This window comes from Gordionus sp. m RMFG-2023, chromosome 2, assembly GCF_954871325.1.
Source record: "Gordionus sp. m RMFG-2023 chromosome 2, tfGorSpeb1-WG-v2, whole genome shotgun sequence".
Lineage (NCBI taxonomy): Eukaryota > Metazoa > Nematomorpha > Gordioida > Chordodea > Parachordodidae > Gordionus > Gordionus sp. m RMFG-2023.
In genome coordinates, this window is record NC_088776.1 from 39,721,214 (window position 1) to 39,734,540 (window position 13,327).

At 28.2% G+C, this 13,327-nt stretch overlaps 1 protein-coding gene across 2 annotated transcripts in view; it reads right to left on the minus strand.

Moving 5' to 3' along the window:
- Positions 1 to 658: 658 nt before the first annotated feature.
- Positions 659 to 13,327, minus strand: part of LOC135925099 (cyclin-dependent kinase 18-like) — a 55,289-nt gene continuing 42,620 nt past the window's right edge. Inside the window, exons 3-11 of one of the 2 annotated variants that reach the window (XM_065460274.1) lie at positions 13,091 to 13,273; positions 6,989 to 7,103; positions 6,560 to 6,654; positions 6,279 to 6,341; positions 5,766 to 5,889; positions 5,045 to 5,165; positions 4,281 to 4,642; positions 2,634 to 2,699; positions 659 to 1,352 (exon numbers count right to left, since the gene is read on the minus strand). In XM_065460274.1, the coding sequence (XP_065316346.1) occupies positions 1,324 to 1,352; positions 2,634 to 2,699; positions 4,281 to 4,642; positions 5,045 to 5,165; positions 5,766 to 5,889; positions 6,279 to 6,341; positions 6,560 to 6,654; positions 6,989 to 7,103; positions 13,091 to 13,273 (1,158 nt within the window). In that variant the 3' untranslated portion in view covers positions 659 to 1,323. The remainder of the gene's footprint in view (positions 1,353 to 2,633; positions 2,700 to 4,280; positions 4,643 to 5,044; positions 5,166 to 5,765; positions 5,890 to 6,278; positions 6,342 to 6,559; positions 6,655 to 6,988; positions 7,104 to 13,090; positions 13,274 to 13,327) is intronic. The other variant, XM_065460275.1, reaches the window with a different exon arrangement.

The following is a 13,327-nucleotide window of genomic DNA, read 5'->3' on the forward strand; positions in this document are numbered from 1 at the left end:
AACAAGATGCTAACCCATCAGAACTACAAGCCTTATTATAAAAAAATGTAATTTAAATTATATTAAAAAAAGGAATATAAGGAATAGGTTTATATTATGTATGGCTTTTATAAAAGATTATGAAATGTTTATTTTTATATAAATATTGAATAAAATACATTCGGATTAATGTATTATTCTATATTATTACTTTAGTTTAATTGTTTTTCATTTTAATTTATCATTTCTTAGGATAAGTGTCAAGGTCTCAGCACATTCTTTATGCTTACAACAAAGCAGGTCTTTCAAATCGGTAATCATTTATCTTTATTCGTTTACAATTTTAACCAAATAAGTTTAAAACATTTTTATAAAACACAAATCTAGCATTTTTGCTGATAGATGTAGATAGATTATTTATAATCATAAACATAAAAGGTATAACCATATGAGAGCGTATTGAGATTTGCAAAGTTTATTCAAACTAGTGATTTGAAATTTAATATGAAACCTATATGCTTAATCGTCCCAGTTAGGATACAGAATAACATAATTTTTAATAAAAAATAAACTTTACTCGATAGTTACTATTATTTACTAACCTTAATAACAGTAGTAAAAAATTATATATTTACAATATAATTCGACTAAAAAAATATAGAATAATATATTTTTATTTATAATATCGCATACTGCTTGTGACAAAATTGTTTTATTTTTGGTTATGATAAAAATAAAATAAATAATTATATTTTAAAATTTAACCATTAAAAAATCGATTACATTGAGATTCATTTGTATAAAATCAAGGGGGATTCCTCGGGTATTCAAAATTCAGTTATAATAAATTGGCGAAATTCTATTTAATATTAATAAATAAATCACATAAAACAAGCTTACCATCGCGTATTATAGTTGCTCACCAAATAAATAATTGTGTAAAGATCGTGTAATGAAATCTTTAAAATTAATGATTAAATAAATAAAAAATATAATAACTATTATTATTGTATGTAATTATATGAAATAATTTTAAAAAAATTGTCTAATAATTATGTATATTTTTATATTAAATAATAACGGGAAAACATTACTAATAGATGTAGTATTAAGGTTTAGGGGGAGACTAATTGCGGAGGGTCTAGGTGATAATTCGTAAAAAAAAATAACCCTAATAATTATATTATAATTGATTGGTAAAAAATGTAAAATTTTCTATTAATAAAGATTGCGTGATAATACATATTATTTGTAATGAACTATTTTGTGTTTAAATGCATATTTAGAATATATTTTTTCCACGTTCATTAAGGCCCGAACTTGACTTTATAATCAACCTGAAATTCATAACAAACTTTGGCGTCTTTGTTTAGCTATAAAATAAATTTAATCAAAAGTATATAAATTATATTATACATAAGAGGTTTGTACGATGTATCGGCAGGTAATAACTAGGATATCAGAGGTAGCGCTGGAATAAAGCCCGGGTTAAATAAGAAATTTTTTTAGAGGTTTGTGGAAATAGTTTACATGGTTACCCGAGGCATCATTTATTACACTATTCTAATCATAGATTTTTTAATCTTTCGAAGTTTGTATCAATACCCAGGGATGTATAGCTAAAATAGCAAACAAATCCAAGCAACGATTATAATACCACTAACAATCTAGAACAAGAATTTCATATTTTCCTCGACCAACATATTATACCACAACAGGATGCATTAACATTATGGAAATTCATAGACTATCTAATTTAGCTAAGAAAATACTTTGTATACCTGCAACCAGTACACCTAGCGAAATGATTTTTCTATCGCTAAATTAATACTCAATGCTAAAAGAACTTCTTTATGCCCCACCAATCACCACGACAATTATAATTTAACTAAATTTGATTTCTAATTTACGTAATTATCTTACTTTATTTTTATTTGCAATCCAATTTATATATAAATTTGTTTATATAAAATCGATAGAATATAAAAATCTAGAGCAAGAATTTCATATTTTCCTCGGCCAACATATTATACCATAACAGGATGCATTAATTTTCTGGAAATTTCTAGAATATCTAATTAGGCTAAGAAAATACTTTGTATATCTGTAACCAGTACACCAAAATAATTTTTCCATCGCTGGATTAATACTCAAAGCTAAAAGAACTTATGCCCCACCAATCACCACGGCAATTATAACTAAATTTGATTTCTAATTTACGTATATATCTTACTTTATGTTTGTTTGCATTCCAATTTATATATAAATTTGTTTATATAAAAATCGATAGAATATTAAAGAATTTATGCGCGACCCTAAGTAAAAAGTCAATTCCTTAGTCTATTTTGAAAAATGAGAAGTACTTAAATTTATTTAAGAGTGGGACAGAAAATGAGTTGAAAACTAAACTATATTAACAATCTTGGAACTAAGAGTGAGCAAATAAATTATAAAAAATGTAATACAATGAATAATAAATATAATTTATTTTTTAAAACACTGTCGCCAATTCATTAGGCGGCGGCTAATAAGACGCGCCGATGAACGTCGCCATCGATTGACTTAGGCGCATAGATTTAATCTATACTGGTCAAAGAAAAGAGGTCCTTATAGGACTTATATACCTATAAAATAATAAATTCAATTCAATATACCGTTGATTGGCCTAAATCCAGGATCCTTCATAAGCTTAATGTTGGGAACCGTAAATATGGACGTGGCTTAAAACAAATATATATACTTTATTATGTGTATTGATTGATGGAAAAGAATCTAAGCACTATTTATAAATAATCATGGTAAATCTGGTTTTCAATAACGTCTAAACTATTGCTAACTGTGTATCTGGAAGAAATTGTTAAGTAAAGTTAATTTAATCTTTGATCCTTTTTAAAGAAATTTCAAATTATTTTCTTCTCCCTTATTTACTTCTTTTTCTTAAGAGGTCAAAAACACTTTTGAGGTTTTTTTTGTTTAGGCAAAAATAAATTATAATAATTTTTAAAGCTAAATTTCTTGACCTTTTATACATGACAAAGTCAATACAATTATCATAAATAATCGAAATCCTGTAATATAAATAAAAATAACAAAATAATCTTCACATCGAAGAAAGCGTGAATCACAATGAGTCTCAAAATTAAGCCAATTTAAAATCTGAAAACAAAATAACTACGCAATTGTACCAAAAAAAGCTGACTATAGCAACTCCACCCTTCCGAATCCTAGGCGGCTCGATGGAGAGGGGCACTATGCTGATACAGCTCATCCAGCTTGCAGGCATCCACCCTACACTCCTTGTCTGAAGACCTGACGAGCCTGAGCCTTGGTCTCTTGTAGTCAATGCGGCTGTGCTCCCAATGATACCCCGACATTTGCGGCCCAATCCAGCTATCCATTCCCCCCACCGCTAACCGTCTTCTAGGCTGCCACACCTGCAAACAATCCCTTTTGAAATGCCTTTCTCCTTCACAGAAAGCACAGAGAAAAATAATTTTGAAAAATTTGTAAGGTAGTTTAGGGAAATAAAGAAAAATTGCTGTTAGTGAGAAGGAAAGAAACAGATGGCTTGTCTGTAGAGTAAATCAGGGAATGCACGGGTTATGGTTTAAAGATATGTAGACTTAGGTACGCATTGGGTGAGGACCACGATATCATCAGCAGTGATATGAAGCCCCTTGCTAGTGAGTTTAGGTTGCTCGCACAGGGTATGGATACGCGCCCGCCTCGAGCTAGGAATGTGGAGATGGTAGACATGAGCAGAAAAAAGATTATAGGACTGGTGCGGGAACGGGGTGGTGCGTTTTCGCTGTGAAGAAGGGCATTTGAGAGAAATGGATGGCCGTTGGAAGCTCCTCCGCACAAGGGGTTGAGGCTCCGGCTGACCTGAATTCCCAAGAGCTGGATAACCTGTTTCAGCATTAGTGAGCAGTGGTCCCCTTCCCATTGAGCAGCTTGGGAATCGATGTGGAGATGTTGTAGTTAGCGTTTTTTTACGCACAATATTTATTTATAGTTTGTAATAATTACTTAGTATTTTGTTTTCAGATTTTTTTTATTATTTGAGCCGCAGTTTCTTCAATAAAAATGCCTAAAACGTGCCTAGACCCACAAAAAATCGGTCCGATCAGATAAAAAATATGGTCATCCCTAATTAATATTATATTAATCTATATATTAAAAAATCATATTTACAAAAATCCTAAATATATGGTTTTTTATTTAATAAAAATTGAATCATGTCATATTTTAATTAAGAATAAAATGTTCTTAATATGATTTTATAAAAATATTTCTCTCACTATCGGGTAAGTGATGAACCCTTTCTGGTAAGGATTTAAAGAACTCGTGCCTAAGAGCTATCTTAGCTGATATCCTCAGCTTTGGGTCATATTCTAGTAAACGAGAGAGCAGGTCTATACCCGATTTGTCTAGCCGGGGAGCCAACAATCTAAGATTATCAAAGTATAGGTTCTCGCCTATATTTTTATTGTAGATGTGATGATTTTGATTGGTTTTATGACATAAAATATTATTTTTGTCATAAGTATTGTTAGCGGGAGGACCCAGTGTTTGCCATATGACTTTGAGTTGGTCTTCGACAGTGGAACCGGGGAAGAGAGGTTTACCGCATGCCATTTCATAGAATATACAACCAACTCCCCTATTGTATATTATTTTAAAAGATTTAGTATCGTAAAATTTAGGGTATCTTAAAATAGACGATTAGTGTCAAAGTAATTTAAAAAATTCAGTCAAATAGAGATAAACTCATAAACGTGGCTATAAACTTTTGAACAAAAAATCTTTGAAGATCACAAAATTAAAGATTCTTTATGCACAAAAATCACAAAGGATTTACTTATAAAAGAATTTTTTACAAAAAACATTTAGAATTTTAGGTAAAATTTAATCAAAATCCTGCTTGATTATTCTCAATATTATTTGGCTAAAATTGTGGTTTAGCGGTTATTAAATAATAAACTAAATCAAGGTTTTTAAAAAACATTACTACTAAGGAGAAGATAATTAAAAATAAATTTATCAAATAAAATGCAATTTATACCACATATCGATGGGTGTCGAATATTCAGTCGAGCCTAATAAGACTTCAGGGGGCCTATACCATAAAGTTACAACTTCATTGGAAAAGGTTTTCGTGGGAACTGATTTTGCTCGAGCTAAACCTGTTATAATAAAATGGGAAAAGATTTATTTAAACGACTACTCGATTTTTATAGGGTTCTATATCAACTTTCTGTCGAAATTGTGATAGAGTGGGCCAGGCCTTGTGGATCTCTAGTTCAAAATGCTGAATTTTAGATTAATTTGTTATATTATTCTAAAAAGGACTTTAATGTAATGAAAACTTATCAATATAGTGTAAGAAAACTATAAAAACATGTACTCTATGATTTTATAAAATTAATATATAAGTTAATTTATTCAAATTAATATAAAAACTAACTATTGAATAATTATTCATTCGTATTCATTACTAATTGATTGGTTTTTAAAACAGGCCTACTTAGATCTATATCCGAATTCTGGCTCATTTTAACTCTAACTTTGCTCTTTATCTGCTTAGCAATATTAAATCTTATTTTATACTCTATCCCCAATCCCCATTCTCCTATAATCTTTGACCACTCTAAATTCTCTTTTTACCAATAAGATAGATAGACATTTATAACATGAGGAAAAGAGAAAAATGGATACAAATTATTAGACTGAGCTAAGGTTAATAAAAGTGACATTGATTTTTCAAAAATTTTTTTTTTTATTACCAAAATCAGCCAATTTTAATTCACCGACTTTGTTGATGAGCAAATTTTGTGGTTTGAGATCTCTATGCAATATTTGTTTCCTGTGACAAAATTCCAGACCACGGAATAATTGGAACAAAAATAACTTTGATAAATAAATGTTAATTAAAAAAAATATATTATAAAAAAGTTAATCGTTATACCAAATATTATAAGCTTTAATGTTTATGGTTCTATAATTATTTATTATAATAAAAAAATAAATTAAGCACAATTAAGACATATGATAATATTCCAATCTAATAATATTCAAACGAACGGTTAAATATATTTTAGATCAGTAATGTCACCATGGAGAGGGAAAAGCATGCCTAAGCACATCTAAAATACTCGCTACTTGCTAAGTGTTTTTTAAGGGGTAATAGCTGACCTAAATTATAAGAGCTATAATGCCCTTGTTCTAAATTCCTGTCCCTTACCACGATTTTCTAATTATAATTTTTATTATATATATATATATATGCGATGCCATACTTTGACGTTATGGAAATGTAGTATGTTATCACAATCTTCCATGTATTGTTTCAAATCGCGTTCCTTATTATTTTTATATTAATAATATTTTAGATATAGAAAATTAACATATATATTTGTACATATATAAATTCCTTAGTTTAGCTTTAATTCCGAGGCCCATAAATATCATAATATTAGTGGTTCTCGGTCATCGACCGTCTTCAAATTTCGGATCCCGCAAGAAAAGCGGGTCAAAATAGTGCATACTTGCATATCTTATTAAAAATAATATTGATTACCAAATATTCGAAGACTAAGGTGAGTGATGTCTTGGTGTGGACTATATCGTGTAGAGTCACTATATTCGCGTGCTTAAGATTTTTTAGCAGGGAAACTTATCAAGATAAATAAATAAATTAAAAAGTGCTATGCAATTTTTTAAATAATATACTGTCATTTAATAAGAAATGGAAATAAAAACCCCCGGGGAAAAATTTTCTACTTAATTTTAAAGCTTGTCCAATTTTATTTCGACAAAAAAAAAGTATTTTGGTTGAAAAAAATGCCAACAGATTAATTGAAATGGAATTTGCGTTCTAGGAAAAACATATATTATTAAATGTATTATAGGAAGCAAAAAATATTATAAGATCTTTAATCCCCTCCTTTAACACCAAAAAATGTTATATAAGAAAATTATTTAAATTTACATAAAGAAATTAAATAACCTTCTCTTATGGCTGTACAAGGAGCACCTTCCTCGTACTCCAGTCTTATTTCCTTGAGGGCCACGAAGCTATCAGTTAGCCTGGATCGACCCCTATAAACTGTGGCATAAGTACCCTAATCAATATAAAAAAATATGAATATTTAGCTTGAACTCTTTAATAAATAGGAACTAGGGGAGTCCAGGGCTAGTCGGGGCAAGGGGCTTGTCGGTTCAAAGGATTTTATTTTATAACTAGTAAAGATTAAAATTTGAAATTTAGTTCTAAAATAGAATTCAATAATATTCATAATTGGGGATGAAAATAATTTATAATATTTGGCTATTTAAATTTTTATCCGTTATGACATGTTTTTGATGTAAAAATTACAATATTTTCACTTAATATTATTAGGTTGTATTAAAAAATTAAAAGTTTAAACATGACAAAATGAACATTATATGAAAGTTAAATATCTATTTTAATATTCGGGAAAGTTTCAGATTGATATATAATGTTTAAATATATGTTAAGATCAAATTAGTAATATTACCACCATTGAGGTTAGTAGAATCGTGGCTAGTCGGAGCAATCAGTCAATTTTTATTATATTATTATGGTACCCAAATATATATGTGCAAAATTCAAAATAGTAAAATTTTTACTAAAAAAAGATTATGAAGATACTAAAAAACTGTATGAAAATGATATCTCATTAAGAAAAATACCATTTATTACAGGTTAAAATATAATATTTTATAAATGTAATATATTAAATAATAATTATTATATAAATTTATTAATGTGATTGACTTTTCATAATACATTTCAATTTTAATATAATATCAGACCTAAATAAATATCTTGCAAACTAAAATCTTCATATACATATTGTGATAATGTATAATATATTGTCACAGATATTATATATATTGCATATATAAATTTTAGCCTAATAATAAGGTAAATTATTTAAATTAATATCTAGCAAATAAATATAATATATACTTTAATTGACAATATAATATGATTCAAATTAATTAGATATAAACATTTTAGCCTGATAATAATATCTATTTAAAATGAATTATATTATATCTAACAAATAAATATTTATATATATATCTATTTTAATTGACAATATAATATGATTCAAATTAATTCATTTTATTGGACATGAACATTTTAGTTATCAGATTATATTTAGCCTGATAATAAAATCAAATTATGTTATATATTTAAATATAGAATTAGATAAATTTTGAGTAAATTTATTAGTAATAAATATAAACATTAATAAAAGATGTGTGTATAGGATTATAAAAGTTTTCATAATTTTGAAGATTGGTTTCAATGTAGAGTGGTTCTCTGTCAAAAAAAATTGTTATTTTATTTGTTATAATTGTAAATAGAATATTATATAAATAAAGTATCATAGTTATATATTAAAATCTGGGAAAATTTTTTTTTGTCCCATATGAAGCCTAATAAACCACTTGATTCGACTAGCCCCATCGATGATCCGACTAACCATGGGTTCGAGGCTACTAGGTTCAAAAAATGACTTTTACTAAACCTTTCTAGAAAAATAATTATTAAATATTTAAAAAATATAACAGTATATATTTAGAGGTAGATGTTTAAGGTATCTATTTGTATTTTGTAAGTTCTTATGTGGTCATTATTTTCGGAGCTATGATGATTTTGACAAAAATTGCGCCGACTAGCCCTGGTCTCCCCTACTCAATATTTCTAAACAATTTCTTCGCTTTGATCCCAAATGGATATGAGCGGGAAAAAAACACTTAGCTCTAATAATCTCGAATTATAAAAAACTTTATATAATGTAAGGTAAATTATTTTATTTGTATAATTATAGATAATAAAAAGTGTTAATGTTCTGTTATTAAATAAATCCTCTTAAAATAGATTTTGTGATCCACCCTTATCTATCTTATCTCCAAACTCTTATAATTTTGCTATCCTTATAAAATTCATATTTATTCTATTCCCCACTCTAACATGTTTTTGGATAAGAACAGACTAGACAAAAAAAATTCATCGGAGGGGACGCCGGACTTAAAAAATTAGTTATACTGCTGGGCTCTAATCTATGATACTAACGAATAAAGCGAAATCCCTCATCAAAAAACTATATATCTATAATATATATAAAAGCCTTGTCACACTGTGACAATTATTTATAATATATATATTTAAAAAATCGTTAATTTTGATAAGTGACTTGCCAATCGGCAAGAGCGTTGCTTACAAATCTAATGGACTTCAATTCGAATCCCAGCAAAGATTTTTTTTTCTCAATCTGGCAAAATATTTTTTTCTTTCTTAATCTGGCAAAATTAATCAAAAAGATATGATTCAAAGTTTGTAGCTACTTTAAAAATCAAACTATTAAATAGGTATTCTTATACTTTTAATATTCTTTTAAAAAATATTCATCCAATAAAAATCACCATAGAATCATATCTTATCAAACATTCATTCATCTTCCATTACCATAAAACTATTACCATCTTATACAACATCATATATATACTAGAACTAACTGAAATATCTATGATATATATTATAAATTGTGACACTAATATTTTTTAATGCTATGATTTTTTTCTGAAAAACCATTTCATGGTCGTGAATTTTGAAAGTGTATGGCCTAATCGGTAAGAGCGTCCATTACAAATCTGATGGACTTAGGTTCAAATCTCGCCAATGATTTTTTTTCCTTAATCCAACTTGGTAGTTCAATCCTACAAGATGTTAACTAAATTCCCATTGGACCAAAAAATGTTGTCATTTGCAGACCTCTGGTGGTAAATGCATGGGAAAATAGTGGCAGATGCATATCATTTATAAATGGATTCTTTGGCAAAGGTAAAATCCATTATGATCTGCTGTTTCCGATGTCATCCTGATTAGAGGTCTGCAATGGGCAAGTTTTGGTGCACCTGCCTGCTCATTTATTTAAAAATTTTGTTTAACTTGCCTGCTCATTTATTTAAAAATTTTGTTTAACTTGCCTGTCCAATGTATAAAAATTATTATATTGGTTGATTTGGCTCTTTATGTATTATTTTAATGTTTTTTACTTAAACTTATAAATTATGTAATAAAAAAAATAACATCTAATAATATCTATCTATAATCTATAATAATAATATATATAAAAGCCGTGTCACAGTCACAATATCACTGTGTCACAATTTAAAATATATTTTAAAAATTCACGATTTTTTAAAAGCGTTGGTGGCCTAATTGGCAAGAGCGTCGCTCATAAATGTGAAGATCATGGGGTTCGAATCCCAGTAAAGATTTTTTTTTTACTTAATCTGGCAAAATTAATAAAATAGAAGATAAAATAATTAAGTATGACACATTCACATACGATTCAAAGTTTGTTGTTATTTTAAAATTCAAACTATTAAATAGGTATTCTTATATTTTTAAATTTTTCACAACGTAATAGCCAATAGTATTCTTATAGCATGATACCATATCAAACACTCATTCATCAAAGCATCCATTAAAATAATATCTAACATTACCATCTTATACATCATAAACATATATCTATCTATAATAAATATAAAAGCCGCGTCATAGTCACAGTGTCACAATTTATAATGTATATTTAAAAAATCGTCAACTTTGAAAAGCGTCTGTGGCCTATTCGGCTAGAGCGTCGCTTACGAATCTGGTGGCTTTGGGTTCGAATCCCAGCAATGCATTTTTTTTGTTAATCTAACTTTGTATACTTTTAAATTATATTAATTTCCTTATTTTTTTTAATTTTTATTATTTATGTACTCACTAAAAAAATTTATTTGCCAGATGAGGGTTTTGTATATTGTTATCATGGAAACAGATTTTGGATTTGGACTTAAGAATGAGTCTTTTAAAATTGGCTTCAAGAAATTGAAAACCAATTATTTTAGGAAGAGCATCACAGATTGTTCCATCATCAAGATGCCAAATAATTATATCCAAATCAAATTTAGATTTAAGATATTGGATGTGATAATGAATACCAAGGTAAAATAAACGCGGACGTGTGCTCCCTGCTGAATCCTTTCGTCAGAATCTATGACATGTGGGCTGAATAAAGGAGTTTTAATGTTACAGTATGTCTCTAGGAATTTTGAATAAACAGGAAATTTGGGATAAAAACAATTTATGAAATGTTCACAAAATTTGCTATTGAAAGCATTTTTAAATTCTACTTTGATAATAGCCTAGGAGGAGGAATTTGGAATACAAATGGCATGTGAAGTTATGCCTTCTCCCTTAACACCAAATACTAAATGATAAATATACTTAATAAGTTAAGACCCTGGGTTTTGACCCATGGCAATTATTTTTGCTAATAATCTTCTAAATAGCCCATTGCAATGGGGTGGATACCACCACAGTTTTGTGAGATAATCAGGTTTGCCCCCATGATTGATTCGAATCTATTATGGCAGGTCCTTTTTTAAAGATGAATTTAGGAAGGTTTAAAAAACATTTAAATGATTCTTTGAGAAGAATGTAGATTTTATAAGAAGTGAGAGAGCAAAAACCATTGCGTCTGGATGTGGAAAATTTCTTAAAAGAATTAATAAATATCAAAACTTAAAAATCATATTATTTCTATTCCATATTTTTCATAATATATTTGGTATTTTCTTTAAAAATTTATAGAAATCTTAGAAGGATAAATACGGATAATCTATTCCTCTCATTTGACTATTATTCTGATTCATCCATAATCAAATGAAGGTAAAATTTATTATTATCCATACGGAGAAAATTCTGATTACCCGTCATTCCTGACGGGTTATCAGCTAGTAATTCATAAATGAAATAAATAAAGGAATTAACATTACTTCGTTAATTCATTTTGTCTTATCTTTTCATAATGTGAATTTTAATCAAAATTTGGTGAGTCAGATATAACTTTCTATATACTTTTTTTTTTATAAAAAATAAATAAATCGGTTAATCATTGTTACTATTTTTTAAAAACTTGTTTGCCAATTTTAGATTAGTTAATTTAATAACATTCTACAGTTTATCAATTGCTTATTACAATTAAGCCAACTCGATTCTTGTTTGAGTCGAGGAGGGTATACATCTTATCCCTTAATTGTAAAATTATTCGAAATGAAATTATAACAAGCGACGAGGTAAAAATTGTTTAAAGACACTATAGAGTTCCCGTTTACATTCATTTTCCAGCCCCCGTTACCATTTGTATGGTTTATGGCCCCAGAATTCTAATCATACTTCTACTATTTTTTTCGGTTTCAACATTTTAGATCCCATTAAAATGGGTATAATATAATAAACTAATAACTATAGTTTAAAATTTTTTTATTTATTGCTTTTAATTCAGTAATCAAAGTGTTGAAAAGGTCTCCTGACTAAATCGAATTCGGTTTGATACAATGGATAGAATAGATGAATTTTGAATAACAAGTAACTAGGCCAATGATAATCGGATCTCGGTTAAATATATAGGTTCTGGATAGTTATTATAGATTCCGTATTTTTAGTACAATCAGTTTGCGTTGATTCTAGGCCCTATTCTATGACAGCCTAAAAAAATGTGCATTTTTTAGATATATTGCTAGTCCTGATTCAGGTAGACGCTAATATAGGCTGTTTGTGAACATTTGTTTAATGTTCTCCTTCGTTAGATCCTATGACTAAAAAATCGTAATTCAGAGTGATCGTGACAATTAGTACATATTTAGGGTACTTCAAGTTAAACGGACTTCCTATTGATTTTATGACAATCCCTATAATCTTACAAAAAACCATGGACATTGATATTGCAAGTCTATATAGAAATTAACCAAATTATTGAAGGTCAGATAATTAAAATAAATGTTGACCTCAAAAATGTAGAAAGTGTGAAAGATATAAAACAAATACCTATGTTATACCACCAAAGGTAATGGAATAGTAGAGCGAAGTAAGCAAAATTTAGCTTGATTATATATAAATGCCAGCGTTCAACTTATAGAACTTACAATTCACGACCAAAGAAAAAGTTCTTAGTACTTTCTTTCTTATAATTCTAAATCATACTTGAAATAAATTAAAATATTTTTGAATTTAAACCTCTCCGACTTTGTCCAATTTGGTGTAAGTATCACTACGACCGAACCCAATTTCGTAAAGAGAATCCCTCCTGTCCTTTCGACTTAATGGTCCGTTTAGGAGCGGTTGCGAAAAATTTCTAGTTAAAAAACTTTCTGGTATGTGTATATCAATAGGTAGCGAAAGTCTTTTGCTTATCTCCTCCTAATGACAAGATTTTTTTTTTACATATTTGTTATTAAAATATTTGAAATAAAA